This window comes from Oryctolagus cuniculus, chromosome 10 (genome assembly GCF_964237555.1).
Source record: "Oryctolagus cuniculus chromosome 10, mOryCun1.1, whole genome shotgun sequence".
Taxonomy (NCBI): Eukaryota; Metazoa; Chordata; class Mammalia; order Lagomorpha; family Leporidae; genus Oryctolagus; species Oryctolagus cuniculus.
In genome coordinates this window covers 102,072,075-102,094,795 of record NC_091441.1, presented here as the reverse complement: position 1 = coordinate 102,094,795, position 22,721 = coordinate 102,072,075, and the positions used below count along the sequence as shown (strand labels likewise).

Here is a 22,721-nt window from a genome sequence, read left to right as displayed (position 1 = left end):
AAAATAAGCGGGCTCTAAATTTGGCAACACCCCAGAAAAGCATCTCTCAAATATACCGTTTAATTATGAGGGGAGGGGGGATGAGAACAGGCCGCCCTTGACCCTGGCCACGCCGCTTGCCTTTCCCATGACCCCTCCCCACCTCCAGGCTGCCTCTGGAAAGCAGGCTTTGTCACCTATGGCGCAGGGGGTGGGGGGCGGCCCTCAGCCACCGCCTCTCCCGCCTCCTGGCTACACCTGCTGGATTGGGCAGTGGTCAGGAACGAGACTACTCGTGGTCCTGCTGGGATAGCCCACGGTGACCACCCATGGAAGGGCCAGCTCGGGGAGGCCGGCCCTGGGGTGTGGTCCCGCCTCCACAGCAGGTGGTTTCCTGGCTCCTGAGCCCCACTGTCAACCTCCTCACTGCCCAGTGCGAAGGACCCCAGCAGCTGGGAGGGCTGTGCTGTTGGGTCTGAGGTAGACGTGGCCACTCTTGGGACTCCCCTGGGGAAATGTGCAGCCCCCCCAGGCCACGCCCAGAGGCGCCAGTGCAGCAGGTGTGGGGTGAGGCCCACTGACCCCAGGGGGGCCGGAAGTGCAGGAGTGCAGGGCACGAATGCCTGGCTGTGCTGCAGGAAGGGCCCAGACCAGGCCACACGGCTGGAGGGGACCGAAGGGCACTGACAGGAGCCTGGGGCGCGGGGCTGTCCCTGGCGTCCTGGGATCCTCACCCCACAGCGGCTCCACTCCTGCGCAGGGACTTGCTTGGGGACGCCATGGGTCTGACAGAAGCAGAGCCTGCGGCCTCTCCAAGCAGCACATTTGGTGGCACCAGCCAGGGCGAGGGTATCTGCTCCCTTGGGAGGTGCCTGGCCAGGTGCCCTGTGGCTCAGGTGTTACGGGGCTCTCCCAGGGTCCCTGGGGCTGAGGTCGGTTGTCTGGTGTGGAAGGCACATCTAGAGCTGGGGCAGGAGCCAAACTCGCTTTCCACCCAGGGCACACTGCAGGCGGTGGGTCCCGCTTGTTTCCCAGGGAGCACCCAGTGCTCTGCTCCCCCACCCCGCCCCGGTCCACACTGCCTGCTGTCACTCACCCTACTGGCCCTGCAGGTCACCTGGGCCACGCCCCCTGAGGAGAGAAACCGAGGCCCAGCAGGAATTGGCTCCCTACCAGAACGCCTACTTAAACAAAGTGCTTCCTCCCACAGGGGTCCCAGGGCCCCATTCCCTGTGGGTCCTGAGCGGAGGGGCTGGCTGGCCAGGACGGGGGCTGGCCCTGCGCAGGGAGGCCCACAGAGGTCCCAGGTGTGTGGCTCACGGGCCACTGGCAGTGAGGCAGCCAAAGGACGGTGACGCGGCCCCTGGCTCCGGCACCGCCCTCCGTGTCGTTGTGGAGGGACTGTGGCCATCCTCACCACAGACCGAGCAGGTGGGAGCCGGCAGAGCTGGCGGGGGGGCGGGGGGGTCTGCCCAGGGAGAGGGCTGGCTAAACCAGGCAGTGCCGAGCAGCCGGGAACCCGACCAGTGGCGAAAGGGGAATTGCAGCCCAGGACGAAATGGGACCTCAGGAGGGCTCCAGAACGCGGCGAGGCCAGAAACAGAAGTGGAAGGTCCCCAGAGACCGCCTCCTCCACTGCCAGGTGGCTCCGCGGCGTGGTAGCATGGGCGCCAGCTGCTCCTCACTCCCATCCTGGGAGCTGCCGCAGGAGGCCGAGGGGGAGACCACCAGCTTCAGGGCCACACCGGCACCTTGGCCCTCACTCTAGCCAGGCTGGGTGTCACTGCTCCCATGGGTCCCGGTGGCGTGGGGCTACCAGTGCTCCCTGGGGTCCCAGGGGCCCGGCAAGCGGTGCTGCCGCATGTCTTCTCTCTGGATGTGCTCGTAGCAGGACTGGCGGGAGAGAGAGGCGGCTGGGGCCGGCTCCCCGGCACCCTACACAGACTCCAGGGCATCCCTCCCAGCCCGCACTGCTGCCTCTCCAATGCCGCCCTCAGTCACCGTCTGCTGGGTGAATAGGGTCTTCCCTCTCCCAGGGGGCTCGGCATGCAGCCTGGAGCAGGCAGGGCCCCAGAGTCCCCAGGGCTGGGATGCACGGCGAGCCCCCTAACATGAGCAGAAGCAGGGGTACCGTGAGGCCCCTTCCCACGGACACACGTGAGCCAGGCACCTGAGCTCCTCCCCACAGTGGTGTCCGGGGCAGGGAAGGGGCCCGCCCCCCCCCCCCGGGGGGGTCACCACCTCCGCCCTCACCTCCAGGGCCGTGAGCAGGAAGTCGTAGAGGCCCCCTATGTGGCTGGGATCCATCATGTCCCGGATTAGGTGGATCTCAGCTCCCAGGTGCTGAATTCTAAGGAGAGCGGGAGAGAGGGGTCTTTGCGGCCAGGCCCGGCACAGCCAGGGAGGGGCCCGGCTGGGGAGGGCTGGACACCGGGGTGTCTTTGCTTGGCCTCTGGCACACAGGATGCCGGGTGGGACCCTCTTCTCCCCGGCCTGCCTTTCCCATCGGTACTGAGAACAGTTCCACCTGTAACCAGGCACTCCCGGGCCTCAGAGGCTGCCTTGGTTAGGGGTGGCGGGTGCAGGGTCCCAGCCTGCCCGGGACTCACCGGGCCCGCGACACCACATAGATGAGCAGCGGCAGCAGGTCATCCATGGGCAGCTTGTGCTCCTGGCCCAGCAGCCGCGACACGGTGGCCTCGATCTCCCCGTACGTCCGCTCCAGCACCTGCAGCTTCTCCCAGGGGCTCACCGTGGTGCTGCGGCAGGAGCGGAGCGGGGCCCAGGCTCAGGTCCAGCGGGGGGCCCCGCGCCCCTGCATCCCCCCCCTTCTTCCCTCCCCAGGCCACAACTCACATGATCTTCTGCAGGCACTCAGTGGCTGACAGGAAGCACTTGTCCTTGACCAGGGAGTGCCTCTGTGTGGAAGGGGAGGCAGCTGGGTGAGGCCGGGGTCTCCAGCACCCAGGCGGGCCCTGAGCACGGAGTGACCCAGAGCAAGTCACAGCTCTGCTGCGGACCTCAGTTTCTGCAACTGTAAAATGGGCTGAATGGGCCCAGGAGGTTGGGAGGAGCAACATGGACACAGCCCAGCATGGTAGCAGCCACTGGCCCCCCGGGCCCCCCCACTCCGAGCGCCTCCGTCACTGGGTCTCAAACCCTAGGGCTTCCTGAGCCACAGCCTCCCGGGGCCACTCCCTGAGGTTCTGTTTTCTTTTTCAAACACAATTCATTTTCATTTCTTAAAGGCGGAGAGCAAAACTTTTCATCTGCTGGTTCACTCCCCAAGTGCCCACAACACCTGGGGCTGGGCCAGGCTGAAGCCAGGAGTCAGGAGCTCCCTCTGGGTCTCCCACCTGGGTGGTAGGGACACAAGGACTTGAGACGTCACTGCTGCCTCCCAGTGTGCATTAGCAGGGAGCTAGATCAGAAGCAGAGGAGCTGGGACTTGAACCAGACACTCCAGGACTTGGATGCGGTGACCCAACGGCAGCTTAACGCCCACCCACGCTCCTGAGTTTGCCTCAGCAGATCCTTCCTGAGCTCCAGAATCCGCGTTTCCCGTAGGTTCTAAACCAACGCTGCACGTGTGCCGGCTTCACCCGACAGCAGCCCTAGGCAGCAGCTCCAGTGCGGCCTCTCGTGCAGAAGGGGAAACTGAGGCACAGCCACGCAGCCAGCAAAGGGGCAGAGCCCGGTCCTTGCCCCTACACCCAGGGGTCAGAGCAGCACCGGATGCTGCGGGTGACCCTCGGGCCCCAGGGCTCAGGCCTCCCACTCCCTGGGGCAAACAGGTGAGCCCTCCCACCTGATTGCTGGTGAGCCTGAGGTCCTTCAGCGGCCACAGGTGCCTGCGGTTGAAAAGTGAGACGAGAGGTTTTGTCGGGATGAGCGCAGGCTCCGAGATGAGAGGGGAATTCCCCGCCCCGCCGCGTCCCCTGCGCCACCACACCAGTCCCCCAGTCACTCCATCCTGGGAAGCAAACAGGCCTGCGGGGGACCCCTGAGTGTGGAGCCTGAAGAGGGGGCCCCAAAACAGAAGCTGCACTTGGCTGAGGGCGGCACTGAAGCAAAGGGGCCAGGGGTGAGAGCCGGGGAATCGGTCCTGCCTGGTGAGCCATGGAAACACCAGAGGCTGCAAGGCAGGACAGGGACTCCAGGGGGCAGCACTGAGGCAGCAGGAAGCCAGGGGCTCAGTGCAACAAAGGGGACCCAAGGGGGGGGAGCGTGCCTACCCTCGTGCCAGAGGCAGGGGCCACCCATGGAGTCAATACCAGGGATGCCGAGGAGAACGGCCCAGGACGCGCCACAGGCCTGCCTGACTGCTCCCGGGGACAGTCCTCAAGCTCCCCGTGGGGGCCTCCCCTCCCCCCAGTTCAGGTGTCCAGAGCAGGGGACACTGAGGCAGCCAGCATTCAGCCAAACCACGCCAGGAGGGCCTCCGCTGAGGAGCTGGCAGGGAATGGCAGGTCCCCGTGGGGATGGGGCCTCTGCAGGGGGAACCGCAGAGAAAGCTGCTTCCCTTCGCTGTGCCGCTGGGCACCGACGGCAGGGCTCTGCTGCTGAGACACCGAGCGAGCCCTGGCCGGGGTGGCCGGGGTGCGGCGGGGAGGGCGGCTTACTTCTGCACTTCCAGGAACTGCAGCAGCTTGGCGTCGGGGAAGAGGCTCAGGTTGGTGATGCCCTGGCTGTAGAGGCCGTCCTCGGGCTCGTGGAGCAGCAGGTAGAGCGTGAAGAGCTCCGAGTAGAAGCTGGGCAGCACGAGCGGCAGCATCACGCTGTGCACCTGCAGGTCCCTGGGCGGGAGACGGGACAGGCTGGGGTCGGCAGCACAGGGCCCGGGGTGGGGGTCGCCTCACGGGGCCACCCCTGAAAGCCCCCACGGAGCTCCCAGTCACAGCGTCCCAGCCCGCAGCCTCCCCTGCTTCCCAGAAAAACCCTTCCCCAGCCTGCTCTCAGCCGCTACTCACTCGGCCAACCGATGGGCGCCTTTCTCCCTCCACCCAGAACCAATTCTGCAGCTGGGGTACAGCTGTGACCCCCAAGGCCCCAGGGGGCCAAGCAGCTTGTAGCAAAGCTCAGGGAAAAGGTCTCCCTGAGCCCTCCCTTGCTGCCAAGGGTGCCGCCAACCCCCTTCCTAGCCTCCTGCAGGGCGGGGACAGCAAGGCCTCTCTGGCCAGACACTCGCAGGGCTGGGGCAGATGGACGTGGAGCTCCACCCACATCCTGCCCCGTGGGACCTCAGGCTCGGCCCCAGCCAGCCCTCCGTTTCCCCATGGTGCAGGAGCGAGAAGGCTGGGATGACACAGTTAGAACAAACAGATATGTTCCAAGCGTGTGGCCGCGCCAGCTCCCTGGTTGCTCCCAGGACAGAGGTCACAGGTCACTGGGATCCACTAATGAGCAACACACAATGCTTGGTCAACAGTACGAATGCCCCCCCACCCCGCTACCCCTGAGAAGCACAGAGTTGGAGGCGCCCCCAGGCCGCTCACCGTGTCTCGGTGTCCTCCTCCTCCAGGGTATGGCCCCTGCGCTGTAAGGCGACCCGCAGCAGACCCCTGAAAGCCCACAGGGACAGCGATGGTGCGGCCGCCCCCGCAGGGACCAGAGCTTCACCCACACAGTCCCCTCAGCCGCAGCAGCTAGAGACGTGGAGCCAGGAACTCAGCCGGGGACCTTGGTGCCGCAGCCACAGCTCAGCTGGGGCCTGAGTCACACTCAGCTACAGGGGGGTCGTGGGTCAGCCCAGGGCCCGGCTGGGGCTCAGCCTCCAGCTGTGGGCCACATCGGGCCCCCTGGAGCCCTTGTGCCCAGCAGCCGCACCCTGACCACCCCTCCCTGGCTTTGTGGAGTTGGCCTTCAGCGGGGCACCACCGCTCTGGGTGCCAGGCGGAGCTGATGCCAGGGGAGGGGGCACGGGGCAGCAGACGTCACCTGTAGGCGGCCCAGAGCTCCCGGGCGTGCTGCTTCACCTCGTCCTGGGCCAGCCCCTGCAGGTGCTTGTTGGCCCCGATGCCCACGTACGTGGCCTGGAAGGTCAGCATCAGCGTGCGCAGCAGCTTGCCCAGCGGGTGCAGGGGGTGGCTCAGGGCCTGGGCCAGTGGGAGGCGGGCAACAGAGACACTCGGGGCCAGGTCCCTGGGAGTGCGGCCCGCCCCACGGGCCTCCCAGGGTGGACCTCAGAGGCCCTCCACAGACAAGGAGGCGAGGGGCTGGCCCTCACCTTGCTCAGGTACTGCTGCAGGGCCTCAGGCTGCCGGTGCCGCAGCAGCTCGTCCAGGGTGTCGGCCACGCCGCCCTCACTGTCCTCGGGGTGCGTCCTGGGGCACACGTGACACACAGGTCCCTCACCTCGCCAGGCCGGGCCGGGCTCCCAGGGACCCTCCCCCAGCCTGCTCCGCCCCACGTGCCCCAGGGCCTCACCTCGTGCAGCACAGGTACTCCTGGGACCTGCGCAGCTCCCGCGAGCTCTGCACGTGGAAGCCCAGCATGGCCTCCTGCAGGTCTGCGGGGCAGCCAGCAGCCACGAAGTCCCAGAAGGGGCCGTAGACTCCCTGCCAGCGGCTCTCCACCGGTAAGGCGTCCAGCCCCAGCTGCCTACAATGGAGGACATGGGGGACACGCGGGGTAGACAGGGCAGCGTGGGCAGGACCACGTCCAGGTCCCAGGAAGGGGGGATCAAGGGGGTGTGCTGGTGGCACTGACCTCCCAGGCTCTGGGAGACAGAGGCAGAGAGGGGACAGAGAGATGACCCCAAGATGGGCCACCGAGCGGGGCTCAGAGGCCTGGAGAGACAGAGGCAGACAGGAGGGTAGGTCTGCAGGGCACAGAGGGCGTGTCCTGGCCAGGAGAGCCCAGGGCCCAAAGCTGGAGCTGCCCCTGCCATGATGTCCAGCTCTGCCTTCCCCGGTGGCCAGTCTGTCCCTCTAGCTGATCCCAGAGTGGACGCTGTCTCACACACCCAGCCCTCCTGCAGGGCATCCCCCACTTGCACCCCACTCCCAGCACATCCCAGTAACCCCTCAGCCTCGTGACAAGCCGCCCCCCGGACGTGTCACCCACAGCAGCCCCTCTCTGTGCGCCACCCGGGCTTTCTCAACAGACGCAGCAAGAGCCCCCCCTCTAACTCTTTCCAAGGAAGAGCTCTGTCCCCACAGGGAAAGAAGGCTACCCCGCCATGCCCCTCGATGGCGACAACGACTCCACTCTGCAGGTTCCCTTCGTCCTGGGCTGCCAGGGAACACACAGCCATGCTAATGTCAACCATAACCACATGGGGCCTACTGTGCAAACACCTTTCCAATGTCCACTCACGCTTTTATTTTCTATTTGTGAGTGTGCATTTGGTTGGTAAAGTCTCCTGTACCCTTTACCGAAAAACAAAGCAGGCTTCTAAGAAGAGAGACTACGTGCAGTTTAGTCTCCGGTTTTCTGGCCTGTGCAGTTATCCCCGCGTGGGCCTTGCTTTCGAGAGTCCGCAATGGGTGCTGCGTGCCCTGGGCCTCCTGACGGGGTGTGGAGAGGCCCCTCGGACGAGACCCAGGTCGCTGGGGGCAGAGACACAGGTGCACCCCCGACAGCTTCGGAAGCCCGGGCCACACCGGCCAGGCGCTCACCTCTTGCGGGTGCTGCTGGGGTCCGGCGGGACAGCAGCTGTGTCCAGTACGCCTTGCGTGTGCAGTCCTCTCCCCACCCCACTGCCGAATGTGCCCTCCAGGGTGAAGCCATTGGGGAAGGTGACCTTACCCTGGAGCCAGGAGGGGAACTGTCGGCAGGGGCCATGGACTGACAGGTGTGTCAGGAGCCACCCCTACCCCCACCGGCCAGGAGCTCACCTCTGGGTTGGGCAAGAGGGGGAGCAGTGGAGAAGGGACTCCCAGGGAAGGGGGGGGGGGGACAGTTGTCCCTGGGAGAGCTGGGGGTGGGGAAGAAGGCAGGGGGAAGGGCGAGTCCTTGCTGCATGCAGCTGTCCCATGCATGGCCCCGCCTCCCCAAGCCTCTCCCACTCTAGGCCAGGGGAACCCTCCAGTCATCAGAAAACCCAGACGGCCTGCGGTTCCCCTTAAAGACCCAGCAGCGTCCCTTTGCTAGGTGGGCTCAGGCAGGGTGGTGACTGCACAAGGCATGGGGTGGGGGAAGGTGGGGATGAGGGCCACATGTGCTGAACGAGGGGACCCGGCCAGGAGAGCAGCAGCACCCCCTGGATGCAAGCAGGCTCACAGCTGCACGGCGGGGAACGGGGGCTGCCCCCATCCTCCTCCCCCCTGGGCCCGAGGCCTGGTAGGGTATGGACCAGTGCTGGGGGGGAACGGGGGCTGCCCCCACCCTCCTCCCTCCCCCCGGGCCCGAGGCCTGGTAGGGTATGGATCAGTGCTGGGGGCCCTCACCTTCCCCACAAGGCTCAGGTCCCTGGTGAAGGTGCCCTCGTACAGGGAGTCGTCCTCAGACAGCAGCACGCCGGGGCCCTGGGGACAGAAGCAGGGGAGAGTGGGGACGGTGGGTACAGCGGGGCCCACAGGAGGGAGCTGGCACCCTCCCCCAGGACCGTGCCCAGTGTAACCCCAGTCCTTGGCCTGCTGCAGGCACCTCCTGCCTAGGTTTTGCTCAGCCAGGCTCCTCTTTGGGAAGAGCTGTTTTTGTCTGAACCCTGCTTTGCCTGGTCAGGCTCCCTTGCCACGCTGGCTGCCAGGACACTGAGGGCCGGGTGGGATGCGGGGTGTGTTCCACTTATTTCTGAATCTGGCTCGCAAGTGTGAGAAGGGCCCGGTGTGCTGCAGAGGCAGCTGGGAGGCTGGGAGTGGCAGGAGGCAAGAGCTGGGGTGCCCGGGCTTGGGGGACCCGCGCTGCCACTCTGCAGAACGTGACACGGGCAGGTTCTCGGATCCCTGAGCCTCCGCCACCTTACACACTTAACCATCACTAGGGACAATGACATCCACCTGCAGACCCAGGGAAGAACCGACCAGATCAATGTAGCAGGCCCAGCCCAGAGCCAGGCTTCTGGCCCGGGAGGTCTCTAAGCATCTGGTACTGAGGCTACTGCACCGTCATTCCCACCACGCACTTCACTGAGTATATGGGGCAGGGACTTAGCCAAGGCCAGGGCAGGAGGGCAGCAGGGCCGGGCTTCCGTCCCCATTCACCCCCGACTGGCCTCATCTTAGCTTCAGCCCCCCCACCTCCCACGCCCGCAAGCAGGAGGGGAGCTCAGGACGCACGCACCACTATCTTGTCCGCCTGGAAGCTGCCCTGGTAGCAGACACCTGCCTGGGTGACTACGACCCCCGGGCCATGGCGCTGGTCGCCCTGCCACATGCCGATGTAGCGCTCGCCCCTGGGCAAAGAGGGGCCAGGGTTGGATCAGAGTCACTCTCGGGCACCTGCTGGCATGGCAGGGCTAGGGGAGGGGCAAGCGAGGGAAGAGTGACAACGCTCGAATCCACTCAGGGGAGGTGAGGTCAGGACAGCCAAGTGGAGGAGCGGGATGGAGTGTGCCTGAGGCAGGGCGGGGCGGGGCGGGAGGGTGGGGAAGGTACCTCCTGGGAGGGTTCTCACCTGTCCCCGTCCTCCTCAACGCCATAGCCGCTCCTCTGGCCCCTCTCCCAGTGGCCGGTGTACCTGAACGTCTGGGGGCCCTGCGGCGCACTCTCCAGGACACCGAAGCCGTGCCGCAGGCCCGCATGGAAATAGCCCTTGTACACCTGGTCATTGCCGTACCTGGTGAAGGTCACAGCCAGCTGGCCCGGCCCTGCCGACCCCCGGCCCAAGGGAGGGCCCCACCCGGAGCCGACTCCGCCCCCACCCCCGCCCCCTCTGAGGGCCACTTACTCACAGATGCCGTAGCCGCACATGCTGCCTGCCGTCCAGTGGCACTTGTAACAGTCAAACTTGTCCTCGGAGGCCTGTGGCACCAGGCGGATGCCAAAGCTGCCGGCATGGCCGGGTGGCAGTCAGGGCCAGGGCCAGCACCCTGTGTGGCCCCAACCGGAGCTCCCCACAGGGCGTTCCTGCGAGGGCCTTCCCAGCTGCCAGGGCGACGCAGGTGCCCAACCCTGCTTCTCCCCAGGGCCCCTCTCCGTGGCAGCCCCAGGCACCCCGGGGCCTCCGGTCGTCCTGCTCCCCAAGCTGGGCTGAGTTCTATCCCTTACTCAGGGCCTGCACCCCCTTTTTATACAACAAGAGGAGCCTAACCAGACGGTCTTAGAGCTCCTGCTGGGGGTCTGGGAGCGTAGGATGGGGCCGGGCAGGGGGGCAGACACCGCTCTGCCCGCCACCCCCTCCGAGCACCCCTGCCAGCCTTACCCGTGCTCCAGGCCCTGGCAGAAATCGCCCACGTGACTGCGCCCGTCTGGCCACTTCAGGGTTCCCCTGCAAGCATCCACGGGCATCAGGCCCACCGTCCCTCCCTCAGCCGCCTCGGCCACACTTTCAGAGGCCCTCTCTTCCCTCACCCCCAGGCTCCCCCTTGGACGGGACTCTGCCCTCCCGACAGCTCCGAGACCCTCGCCGTACCCCCAGGAGGCCCCACCTGCCTTTCTCGAGACTTGGCACAAGTGCACTCAACACAAACCCCAGAGAGCCTGCAATCGTCTAGGTTCCCTTTTGCCCTTGGCCAGCAGGAGGCTCAGAGCTAAATGCTAAGCTCAGGCTACGTGCCAGTCAGTGAGGCTCCTCTCTTCTGACGAGGCACTGTTTTCCCACACTTTGTTCACAAGCCTCCTCAAGCTCTTTCTGGAAGCAGGCTGGTAAGAGTAAGGGATGTGCCTGAGAGGGCGATCTCTATGCAGCCCACCTGCGCTCAGGGTCTCCATTTTCCCAGCCACAGTGTGAGATGGGGCACACGCTCTCTAAAGGCCTGCCGGCCTGCAGGGTCACACAGACCCATGACCAAGGCCAGGCTCGCCCTAGAACCTGCCTGCAGACTTGCTAGGGCACACCAGTCACCAGGCTCAGCATCTCTCCTGGTGACGTGCAGACAGAACGTGTACAAGCCCCGCCCCACCCCAGACAGGGTGCAGCGGTGACAGTTTGCCTCTCCCCCTCCAAAGCCCTGGGGGCTTGGGGCTGGCCTTGCTCAGCGTGTCCCCACAGGGACCACGGCAGGCATGGACTGACCCTGTCCAGGAGGGCTGGGGGCAGACTCCGCAGAGTCCACCTACCACCCCCAGGGAGCCCCAAGGGGTGGGGGTCCGGCCCGGAGCCAAGTTACTCACTTGCCATGGGGCCTGCCACGCTGCCACTCGCCCTCGTAGGTGGCACGGCAAAACCGGCCCTCGGCGCAGAAGGTGTAGGCTCCACAGCGGTAGGCGGGGGGCTCCGATGACTGCAGGCCAGCCCCCAGCACCGGGAAGTCCTTCTTTCCCCGCAGGGCCTGGCACACAGCCCGGGTCACCTTCCACTGCCAGACCGCCTGGTGGGAGTGGACGGAGAAATTCAGGCCATTTGGCTGCCAGGGCAGCCCCTGTGAGAAGCCTTCTGGGGCAGCTCTGGGTCCCTCTCTGTCCCCCGAGGAGGTAGGCACCTCCGACTGCTCCTAGGACCCTGCTCCTGGCCCCACTGAGATCCCCGCCCCCTGCACAGGGCCCGTCCAGAGGGGCTGGACGACACCTGCGAGCAGGGATCAAGTCAGGCTCCGGTTCTGGCTTCCGAGAGGGGCCCCCCACTCCCTGGGGGATCCTGACCCCTGACCCCAGTTGCCCGACAGCCACCACGCAGCTCGGCCCCGCTCACCTGGCCCTGGCGGTCCTTGGCACAAAGAGAGAATGCGTCTTCAGGCGTGAGGAGCTGAAACGCGCACCTGGGCAGACGGAGGCGGTGGGGAGGCCCCTGCTCGGTCCGCGGGCGAGGCCCAAGCCGGGGCCCTGGGCTGGGGGCAGGTGTCGGGGGCGGAGGGCGGGAGTCACTCACCCATCCCGCCCAGGATCCACCCACAGCAGCTTCAGATCAAAAGTGTGGACGCTGTGGCCCTAGAAGAAGAGTGGCACAGGTGTCATCGGAGCCCAGCCCCGCCCCTCGCCTGCCCTCTGCCCCCGAGCGCCACCCTCGCCCTCGCCAGCGCTGCAACCCCTGCGCTTGCCTCACTCTCCCGCTCAGCGCCTCTGCTCCTGCAGCCCCTGCTCCAAGGGTCAGACCCGACACCCCCCCCTCTAGGACACGTCCACGTGGTGACCCCCACCAGCTGGGGTGGCCCAGGGGCCGCTCCGCAGTCCAGGGGAGGAGGAGCGGGCCCAGCCCGGGGACCAGGGGTGTATGAGGAGCTCGCCACGATGCAGCCAGACACGAGGGCAGGCCCAGCACTGTCAACAGTGGGCCCAGGGGCAGGGCAGTATCTCCAGGGCCCGGGGTGAGGAGTGGAGGGGAACTCAAACAGAATCAGAACCAACCCCCTGGCCAGGCTGGGCCAACACCCGCTGCCCCGGCTGTGAGGAAGCTCCGGGCCAACACCCTGAGGGGCACAGAGGTCAGTGCTGGGGACGTCACAGGGGCAGCAGGCCAGCCCCCCACCCCGGGGCAGCCCAGCCCCATAGCCCTGCTCCTTCAGGGTCAGCTCTGCCTGCCTGCCCTCCCCCAACCAGCAGCACCCGCTTCCTGTCCCCGCCTCCTCCCCAGCCCATGTCTGCAGTCCCAGCGACTTGTCCCTTTCCTGCTCCTTTTCCAGCCAGACCTCAGAACCCCACTGCAGCCCCAAGACCTCGGTCAGCCCCACCCTACCTGCAGCAGCACCAGGGCGTCGTCAAAGAGCAGCACGCGCTCGGCCCGCAGCGGGGTGGCCGTCACAGGCACGTCGTGGCTGTCCTGCAAGAGCCGGCGAGCAGGGGTGCACAGCACGTCCTGGGGGGTGGGGGTAGGGGACCCGGGGTGATCGCTCAGGCACCCTAGCCTGAACGCCACACCCCAGGTTCCTCCAGGATGCCTCCTCGGGTGGACCTGGAGAGACCCCCAGAGCAGAGGCAGGCACTGGGGCTCAGAGGCCGGGAAGGGCTGTTCCCAGCCCCCTCCCCACCCCACAAGGTGGCACAGCGCCTGTCTCCTGGAGCTGCGCTTGGTCCTCTCCCACAGCCCACCCTCGCAGGCCCTGTCTCCCCCGCTTGCTCTCCCCAAGCTCCCTCTGGGGACACAGGGACTCTCCTGGCAGGGGCAGGACACGCCGTGCAGGTGGGGCTGCGACATGAGCCAGGTCAGGACTGGCCCCGGAGACGCTGAGCTGACAAACCAGCATGGCTCGACAGAGGCTCTGCCCAGGTTGGCTAACACCCCCTTCCAGGCGGGGATCAGACGGCCAGCGGCTCAAGCCACACAGCAGCCCCAGGCCCCGACTCACCCTCAGCCGGCTGCTCAGGGTGTGCCACAGGCCCTGCGTGGCCACAGCCTGGTCCACAGCCTGCCGGAGGAAGGACTCGAGGTTCCCAAACAGGACGGCTGCACGCACCACCAGCTCCCGGGCAGGGTCACGCTGCAGGATGGGCAGCCGGTATGTGTGTGTGACCAAGGCCAAAGCCAGCCCCTCCCCCCAGCCAGCTCCTCCACTGCTGGGGGAAGCGGGGGTCTTGGAGATGCTCCCAGGGGACACCCAGTGTCTCCAGCTCGGCCCCATGGCCATCGTCCTCACAGCTAGGATCCCATTCTACATCTGCTCTCCGGGTCTCTGCTGGCCCACCAGGGTAGGGGTGTGAGCCCCTCGGCCCCCAGGCATGGCCAGCTCCTTCAGAGCTAAGGCCCCCGTTTCTGCCCTCCCTCGGCTTCCCTGTAGAAGCTGCCCAGCACCCACCTCCCCGATGGCGCCGCTGAGGCTCAGTAGCTGGAGCACACACTGCTGCACGTGGTGGGCCAGCGGCTGCCGGAGGGCCTGGACCAGCACCGTGCCCACCGAGCCCTCTGGGCTCACGCCCCACAGCAGCTGCCGAAGCGCCTTCCGCCGGCCCCGCCAGTACTCGCTGCAGGGGGAGGAGGTCCGCGTGTCGCCTTTGACCTCCCTCCACCCCTGCACCACCACCGCCACCACCACCTCCCTGCCATGATCACTGCCCCAGACCCCAGGGCCTGCCCCAGCCCAAACCCTGACCCGTGTGTGTGACACCCAAAGCCAGTCAGAACTACAGAGCCCGTGCAGCACCTCAGGCTGACCAGGCCGCTGTGACAGTCCCCCTGCCTTCCTGCAGGGACCACGGACATTGCAGGTGTAGAGGGCTGCCCTGGGCACAGCTCATGCTCACCTCCTCCTCTTTGCTGCCTTCTGAAAAGCCTGCACCACCAAGCAGTTCGTGTAGGACTCGATGTACCTGCAGGCAGTACAGGCGACACCCTGAGAGCAGGGCCCCCAGCTCCGGGGTCCTCCGATCCCACCCACTGGGCAGCTGTAGCCCTGTGGTGGCCTGGCTCTGGGTGCTGGCGACCGCGAGTCCCGGCCCAATGAGACAGACCACATCACAGTCTTTCTTCCTAGGGAGGCCCCAAGGCTCAGGCCACCGGGCTAACGTCTGGACATAGGCAAGCCCCATGCAGGTGAGCAAGCCCCAGGCGAGAACCACCAGCCCCAGCCTGAGCCCGCCGCGGCCGAGGCCAGCCCCGTGTCGGCAGCCTTACTCCATGTGTGCCTGCAAGACGCGGTCAGGGTCGCGCAGCAACAGCAGGGACTGGAGGCCGGCAGAGTCGGGGTGGCGCAGCCTCTCGCGCAGTGAGCACAGGCTGTCCTCCGTCACTGCGCAGAGCTGCTGGGTGCTCCCGTGCAGCTGCTCCAGGAGCTGCAGGCACCCTGCACCCTGCAGCTCTGAGAGTTCTGAGGCTGGGGTAGGAGCACAGTAGAGGGGTGAGCGGGAGAGGGGGCATGGCCCTGGAGCTGCAGCAGGGTCCTGGGAACGGGACTGGTGCCCCCTAGAGTTCAGCAGGGGAAGGGCGGGCTGGGGCAGAGGAAGCAGGTGTCCAGCTCCTCACTGAACAGCAACGGCCTGGCTACCACCAATTCCTGCTGGTCCCTGGCTCCCGGCCCTGGCCACTTCGGGTCCACAGCGTGGAGCCTGCAGGACCAGGATCCGTCCACTGCCGTTTCACAGGTACAGAGGCCCTGAGAGTGGCCGCCAGGGAAGTCCAGGTATCCGGCCTTCTGGTCGGGCTTCTCCGGTGGGTGCAAGGTGAGAATTCAGGCATAGGGCAGTCTCCAGGCCTGGGCCACGCACAGCCAGCTCTGGGCTACAAGCAGGTTCATGGCCCGGGCCCTCAGGGTCCCTTGGTGAAGGGAGCAGCCAGCCTGGGGGCCAGGGCCCAGTTCTATCAGAAGATGCTAATGCCAAGTGTGACCACTCCCATTTAAGGCTGAGAAATCTGGGGCTCTGAGGGCCCCGTTCCCACATCCCCTGGACTGCCTGGACTGCCTGGACTCACCGGCCGAGAGCAGGGGCTGGAGGACAAGGCTGTTGATGTGGGCCAGGGCGGCTGAGAAGCCCTCCTCCAGCCGCAGCAGGGCTGACTCCTCGGGGCTGCACATGGCCAGGGTGCCAGACGTAGGGGCTCCTGGTGGGGGGACACAGCTCAGAACCAGACGGCACTGGTGGGAGAGGATCGGTGCCTGTCTTCTTGGACTGGGCTCCCAGAAGCAAGGACCATCGGCACCCACATCAGAGCTGAGCAGTGAGCCCAGCAGGTCATCCCAAGGGGGAGACCCCGGGCTGGCGGCTGCCCCTGCCCCTGCTCTCTGCGCGGGCCCGCTCTGGGGGCTGGAAGAATGGGAGGAAAGGCTCGGAGCTGCCAAGGGGCACATCGCCTTCTCCCCGAAAGGGCAGATGCTCTTCAAGCCCAGCTGGGGGCAGTCTCATCCCTCTGCTCAAACATGCACCATGGATCCCACGCACCCAGGGTACTATCTGCGCTCTAGCCAGGCCCCCTTCTTCACTTCCTCAGCCCAGCGAAGGCTCTGGAAACCTGGACACAGAGGAGCCCAGTGTTGTCCTCAAGGCCATGGCTCAGGGGGCTTCCTGCTGGAGCCATGGAGGATGGAAGAGATAAGGAAGAAAGGCCATGCACACAGGCAGGGGAACTACAAGGGCCCGGCCTTGGAGGGCGGTCCACCAAGCAGCACCCTAACAGGGCAACAGAGGGGCCTGACTACCTCCCCCCAGCAGGCCACAGGAGCTGTGGAGCACGCGAGAGCCAGGCAACAGTGGGATCCAAGGGCAGACTCTGGGAGAACTCGGTGTCAGGTGCAGAGGAGATGGGGCCGGGCACTGAGAGACACAAGTCAGCATGGGGTGGGGTCTGGACCCTCCCTACCCCTGCCAAGGAGCCTTCTCAGTGTAGGGTGGGGCACTGGGTGGACAGGGGAGCTCCAGTCTTGCATCCCCCGTCCCGGAGTAAGCGACCTTCTAAGCAGGGAGGAAGCACCTGGGAAAAGTGTCCTGACAGCAGGGAGGGGCAGTGAGGGGCCTGGGCTCAGACCCAGCCCTACAGCCCAGGCCCTCCCCCGTCAGACCCAGCCCCGAAGCCCAGGCCCTCCCCCGTCAGACCCAGCCCCAAAGCCCAGGCCCTTCCCCGTCAGACCCAGCCCCAAAGCCCAGGCCCTTCCCCGTCAGACTTGTGCCCTCAACCGCCCACAGGACCTGACCAGAGGCCTCACAGCCTCCGGGCCATTTCCTTTCTGACTCCTTCAGGCTCTGGGCGCAGCCAGGGCCAGCCAGGTGTCCCAGGCAAACCCGATGGGCAAGCGGGAAGGGTCCTACCCTGCTCCGAGGATTCCGGCAGTGCCCAGCCCTGTGCAGGAGCACAGGAGGGAGGCGCCTGGGAACTGCGGCCAAGAGGCCAAGAGCGCAGGCCCAGGAATTCCTGCCCCACCTTTCCCTCCCTGCTGCTTGGGGAGCGGCAGGAAGGGGAAGCCGCCGGACGCCCAGCTGCGGCCATCTCCCCCCTGCTGGCCCGAGGCGGCCCAGGCCCTGGGCACATGGCGGCGGCAGGGCAGGGGCAGACCGGGGCGCCCAGCAGGGAGTCCCCAGAAACCCAGGGACTAGAGAGGCCCCTTGAGGGGTGACCCTTCCACCCCCAGCTGGTGGCCAGCTGCACTGAGACCAGGATGCCCCAGGGTTGGAGGCCATGGTGGGCCAGGCTGGGAGGTGCAGACTAAGAACCAGTTCGGGGCAAGTCGAAGAAACACTGCAGGAAATCACCAGCACCCCTACCCACCACCACACCTGTGCCGGGAGCTCTCCGCCCCCCGAAAAAGCCTCTCCCCTCAGAGCCCTCCGTCCGCCTGTCCCAAGGCCTGGAACTACCCACAGTTCAGCTGCTCCCCCCAGGAGAGCTCCTGCCCTTGGCCGCGACCCTGCCCCTCTCGGGCTGTCACTCTTTCCCATGCGAGAGGCTCTGAGTAGATGAGAGCTTTGTGAACCACTGGTCACCCCCTAACAGGGCAAACTGATGCAGGGGGCTTTCTTAGGGGTGGGCGCTTGGGCCCCAGGTTCTCCGCCCTACAAAGCAGCCTGAGACAGACCCAGGTTGCCAGGGGACCCCTAACTCTGGGGACCCCTCCAGGTCAGTGGCCCTAGTAGGATGTGTAACCCCAGGGAACGAAGTCACACAGAGGAGAGGCAGAAGGTGGGCGCTGCAGAGCCAGTGGGCGGGGCCTGGCTGCAGTGGGGTGGGGGGGCTCAGCAGGGGCTCAGTCTGCTCTGGTGTCTCCCAGACAAGGACCTCTGAGCCTTCATCTTGGAAGCGAGGAGGAGGGTGGAAGGCAGAGGTGTGGCTGTGAGCGTGCCTGAGTGTGTGGCTGTGCAGGGCAAGAGGAGGGGTGCTAAACCTGGACAGAACAGGGCCCAGCAGGAGCACCCCCCTACACCCCCCAGTCCCACTGGCAGAGGGCAGGGCCTCCTCACCTGCTCCCTGCGTCCAACTCACAGGTTCATTAACGGCAGGTTGTACAGGCGGGGAAACGGAGGCACAGCATCCGCAGGGCTCACACCCAGCCTCTGGCTCCCAGCCCCACCTGCCCCACCTGCGCCAGGTAACTCAGAGGCTGGGTGACTCACTGAGGCACACAACGACTTCCCGGCAGGGCCCAGCCTCAGAGCCTTGCCCCAGACAGCTCTGGGGCTCCGCGCGGGGCGTGGGGCAGGGTGAGGACGGACTGGCCAGTCACTGCATGCCCAGGTGAGTCAGCCATCTCACCTGGAACCAGACCTGCTCTCTCCCCTGCCTTCCTGGCCTCTGTCTACACTAGGGCCCCCCAGGGCACGGTCACTGCCTCCCTCCACCACCACCCCAGGCCTGGCCCCTCCGCCACACCCCGTCATGGCACTCACTCCAGTATTTCCTGGTTCTGCTTGCTGTGGAGGCTTTTCCCTGGATGCCCTAAAGGTCCCCTGGGCGGCCAGCATGCCCAGTGGTGGGCGGCGGGGACAGGGACCGCCGGGGCTACACGTGCCCCCTCCCCACAGTCCCGTCCCACCTCCCCCCCAAGCACCCCTCCTCTGCTCCCTAGCCGAGGCTTCGAGCTCCCCCGCCCCCACCTTATCTCCGCCGCACGTGTCCCAGCTCTTTCCTCCCTCTCCCTGCCACTCACAGGAGTTTCTGTTCCAGCCGCTAGGCGAACAACGCCACCCTCTCGGGCTCTCGCTCGGGGCGGCGGCACCTCCTCTCCCGTGGGTGCGGCCCCGCGACCCGGGGAACCGCCCCTGCGCCGCCCCAAAAACCCAGAGAGCCCGCCCACAGCCGCGCGACCCCTAGAGCACCCTCACCTGCGCCGCGCGCGCCCCGCCCCGCCTCGGGCAGGGGCCTCACGAGGGTGGGGACCGGCGTCCGTGCGCCCCGGCCAGCGCGGTCTCCTCGGGGTGCCCCTCGGGCACCCTGCTGGTCCTCAGCGCTCCGTGGCCACGGCGGGAGGCGGGCCGGCCGGCTGGGCTGGAGGCGGGACCCGGGCCTGCGTCCCGCCCGCGGAGCGCGGCGTGGGGAGGCAGCCTCCGCTTCCGCGCGTGGCGCGTTGTTCAGTCTCGGGCCTTCCCGCCCGCCCCAAGTTACACGGGGACCGCGCAAGCCGAGCGCTGGGCGGATCGGTGACGTTGGAAGCTGGCACCCCGGGCGGCCTGTGACCTTGGAAAGCTGCCTGCCCCCACGCCCGTGTCCAGCAGGGTGCTGTGGAGCGTAAAGCCGGCTGCGCCAGGGCCGGCGACCTTGGAAAGGGTGGGGGAAGACATTGTCCTCCTGGGTCCTCATCCTCCTCCAGACCCAACCCTGCCCTGCCCTCCATGGCTGCCAGGGCCCCTGGCTGTGACCTCTCCGGGCCCAGCTGCGCCAGGGCAAACGCCTGCTTCCCTGGTGCCCACTCCCTCCCTGCCCGACCAGGGCTACGCTGGTGGTGTCCTACCACCTTCCCTGAGAAGTCAGCCAGGTGCATCTGCCCAGGGTGAAGCAGAGGGCTGGGCCCCCAGGGGCCTCCCGGCATTGTGTCCACCCTTAGGTTCTGGACATTGCTCCCACCCCATTCACAGCCCTGGTGGCCTGTGTCACCCTGTGTTACAGGCACCTGCAGCACAGCCAGGCAGAGCCAATGCCCCTCGTGTGGAATGAACTGAAGCGTCGCGTCCCGAGCAGGCCTCCCAGGTCTGCCCTATGGGGCAGTGGGAGGCAGCAGAGTGTTCCAGAAAGAAGCCAAACCAGGACCCTGGGCAGTACGTGGGCTCCAGGAGCCCCAGTGCCCCCGCTGGTGGAATGGTGCCACCTGCCCCTCCCTTGCTGGAGGTGGGGCATGGCAGACTGGAGTGGCTCTTTCCAAGGATGAGCAGGGTTTTAGCAGATCTGTGATCCCGGGGACATGGGTGTGGGCTGGGGCGGGAGGGCAAGGGCCGGAGAGTGGCCACAGTGCCCAGGAGCAGGTGGTGTCTCCAGATGGGACGGCAGGGACAGGTCTGATCTTGTGCTAGGTGTCCAGGGGCTATTCCCTCCCCGCTCTGGCCTCAGCCTCCTCACCTGGACAGGTAGCTGAGGGAAGCAGTGCTGACTAGGCTCAGGCAGGAAGGGCAGGGCTCCCCGTTGGCCCCCTCCCCAGTGTGCACACTTCCTGTTCGGCCATATCTAGGGAGATGGGAAGGCTGACTGAGCTCTGGGCTGGGGGCCAGCCTTGCCCCACTCACTGGGCAAATTCACGCGCATTGCAAGCCCAGTTTTATTATCTGCCCAATGGGGCAACACCTGTCCAGCTTCTTTCCTGGTTCATGCTTGGCTTGGGGCCAGGTAGGGCCTCAGGACCTCTGGTGGTGCCTAAGGGACAGCCTCCCCTGGGGCCAGCTGCCCTTTGCCCTTGGCCACAGTCCCACCCCAGATGCACACACTCCCTCACCCCTGCACACACATGCATTTCCACGGCCCTGTCTGCTGGGGGAACCGGCAGGCAGGTCCTCTGTTGCACAATCCTAGGAGTGGCCCTGTATGCGGGCACGCGTGCAAATCAGGTGCCGGTCCACGGGGAATGCACACAGGTCTGTGGCTGACGTCTAGGGCTCTGGGGACACACCCAGCCAGGCACAGAGCCTCGTGCAGGGTGCCCACACGCTCCCATGTCCACCAGTGCCTTGGTACACAAACACTCAGTTCTGACCCAACCCTGGCTCGGCCCCAGAGCTATTCTAGGCCAGGCCTAGGGCCAAGAAGTTCAGGGACGGCCGCTCCCAGCAGGCCCCAGGCACTGTGTCACAGGCTCAGACTGTGCAGCCCCCACCCCCACTCCTGGCTGCATCTGTACTGCTCTCAATGCCAGCCTGCCCGTGTGCCTGGGGGCTTCTCCACGGTTTGCCCCCAGCTTCCCTGGTGCCCCAGGAGAGAAGTGTCCATGGGCTCCCGTGGCTGCTGCTCATGGCCTCCCCATAGCCTCCAACCCCAAGGCCCTGGAGGCTGCACTGGTCCCCACAGGAAACCCACTGAGCTAAAAATAGCAGAGGAGGAAGGGACAAACAGGGTTGTGCAGGCCAGCACCCACGTCCCCCATGGAGGGAACACTGCCTTCCGGGGAGCCACGCTCCCCCACCCTAGACCCAATGAACTCAGCTGGGAGCAGGGTGCGGGGGTGTGGGGACCCCCCCAAGAAGCAGTACTGGACAGCTCAGAACGCTGAGCTGGAGACCCTGGTCCCCCTGTGACCTGAGGGCCACCTCCTCCCGGGGCTTCAAGTCCACACCAGCCAACAGGAGAGGAAGTCACAGCCATGCTTGTTTCAACGTGGTGCTCAGTACTGGGGATGGAGACCCAGGTGCAGGAACCAGGCGTCAAGTGAGTGAAGTATTGTTCTGTTCTTCTAAAACTTCCAGTGTGTTTGGGGGCAGATGTTTGGCAGGTGGTTAAGATGCTGCTTGGGGAGTCTGCATCCCATATCAGAGTGCCCGGGTTCAAGTCCCAGCCCCTCCATTTCTGATCCACTTTCCCGCTAACGTGCACTCTGGGAGGCTGCAGGTGATGGCCGAAGTACTCAGATCCCTGCTGTTTCTTCCTCTCCCGACCCCACCCTTGCCTAGCGCTAAAATAAATAAAATAAAAATCTTTAACTTTATTTTTTAAGGATTTATTTATTTGTTTGAAAGGCAGAGTTACACAGAGAGAGGGAAGCAGAGATCTTTCCTCTGCTGGTTCATTCGCCAAATGGCCACAACAGCCAGGGCTGGGCCAAGCTGAAGCCAGGAGCCAGGAGCTCCATCCGGGTATCTCACATGGGTAGCAGAAAACCAATACTTGGACCATCTTCCGCTGCTTTCTCAGGCACATTAGCAGCGAGCTGGATCAAAAGAAGAGCAGATGGGACTCGAACTACAACCCTTTTGGATGATGGCATTGCAGGTGGGCAGCTTAACCAGCTGTACCACGATGCCAGTCCCTTACATTTTGCTTATTTATTTAATATAGTAATAAGAAATGCAGAGAGAGAGACAGGCAGACAGTGAGACAGACTGACCCAGAGCACTCCCATTCACTGGTTCACTCCTCAGATGCCTACCATGACCAGGACAGAGCCAGGAACCGAATCTCCCATGTTGGTGGCAGGGACCCAAGTGCTCAAGCTGTCAATCCTGCCTCCCAGTGTTTGCATTATCAAGAGGCTAGAATTGGAGCAGAGCTGGGACTTGAACCCAGGTACTGGGTGTGGGCACCAACTGTGGTTTAACCAGTAAACCACCTGCCCACGGGTTGTTTGGTTTTTACAGAGTGTAACACTATAGTGCAATTAACAACAGAGACAACCATACTCATAGCAATGCCACATTTAACAGCAGGCTTGTGATGGGCAGGCGGCCTGACCCCACCCCACTCCTGGCTGCATCTGTACTGCTCTCAATGCCAGCCTGCCCGTGTGCCTGGGGGCTTCTCCACAGGTAAGGGACTGGGGCGCAGGGGGGTGGGCAGGCATTCACAGAACCCGTCTTGTTCCAGAACTTGAGAGCCACTTTAAGCCTTAACAACTTCAGAAGTTATAAAACATGAGCCTACCCATCGCCGAGAGACATCGTGTGAAAGCAGAAGTACATTTTCTTCACACTGTGAGTTTTGAATGACAGCATTGATTTTTGCTTCAGCCGAACTTTACCGTCATCAGATAATGCAAAAGTGAATTTAAATCATTAAACTTCCTTTTTTTGTTTTGTTTTTTTTTTAAAGATTTATTCCATTTACTTGAAAGACAGAGTTACAGAGAGAGTGAGATAGAGAAAGAGCCCTTCCATCCGCTGGTGCACACCCCAAATGGCCAGACCAAAGCCAGGGGCCAGGAGCTTCTTCCC

General features: G+C 65.1%; 1 protein-coding gene and 1 long non-coding RNA gene across 9 annotated transcripts; one reads left to right on the top strand and one right to left on the bottom strand.

Annotated features, from left to right (window-relative positions):
- Positions 1–44: 44 nt before the first annotated feature.
- ALS2CL (ALS2 C-terminal like) lies at positions 45–18,984 on the bottom strand. Of its 8 annotated transcripts, none has more exons than XM_051852523.2 (26): positions 18,699–18,984; positions 15,361–15,489; positions 14,566–14,764; positions 14,196–14,261; positions 13,751–13,916; positions 13,304–13,435; positions 12,694–12,813; positions 11,890–11,948; positions 11,713–11,779; positions 11,196–11,392; positions 10,285–10,350; positions 9,811–9,909; positions 9,538–9,699; positions 9,205–9,316; positions 8,370–8,447; positions 7,599–7,729; positions 6,406–6,579; positions 6,206–6,302; positions 5,917–6,074; positions 5,475–5,540; positions 4,602–4,775; positions 3,788–3,830; positions 2,836–2,897; positions 2,589–2,738; positions 2,233–2,329; positions 45–1,872 (listed from the first exon to the last, which is right to left on the bottom strand). In XM_051852523.2, the coding sequence occupies exons 2-26, from the start codon at positions 15,461–15,463 to the stop codon at positions 1,792–1,794; spliced, it is 2,859 nt and encodes a 952-aa protein (XP_051708483.2). In that variant the 5' UTR covers positions 15,464–15,489; positions 18,699–18,984; the 3' UTR covers positions 45–1,791. The 8 variants fall into 8 exon arrangements, 7 of the variants coding, with proteins under 7 accessions (XP_051708483.2, XP_051708484.2, XP_051708486.2 ...); XM_051852524.2 differs by lacking the exon at positions 18,699–18,984 and adding an exon at positions 18,524–18,679; XM_051852526.2 differs by lacking the exon at positions 18,699–18,984 and adding an exon at positions 18,264–18,412.
- Positions 18,000–22,598, top strand: LOC138843966 (uncharacterized). Its single transcript, XR_011379218.1, has 2 exons — positions 18,000–18,111; positions 21,124–22,598. It is a non-coding gene; the product is annotated as an uncharacterized lncRNA (long non-coding RNA).
- The last annotated feature ends 123 nt before the right edge of the window (positions 22,599–22,721 follow it).

Coding starts and splice junctions, on each gene's coding strand:
- ALS2CL (XM_008260523.4), bottom strand. CDS start 16,911: ATGTGCCCAGGGCCTGGGCCGCCTCGGGCCAGCAGGGGGGAGATGGCC. Junction 12,814..13,303: donor CCCTGAGCAGCCGGCTGAGG/GTGAGTCGGGGC, acceptor CCCACCCCCCAG/GACGTGCTGTGCACCCCTGC. Junction 5,541..5,916: donor GAGCTCTGGGCCGCCTACAG/GTGACGTCTGCT, acceptor GTGGGCTTTCAG/GGGTCTGCTGCGGGTCGCCT.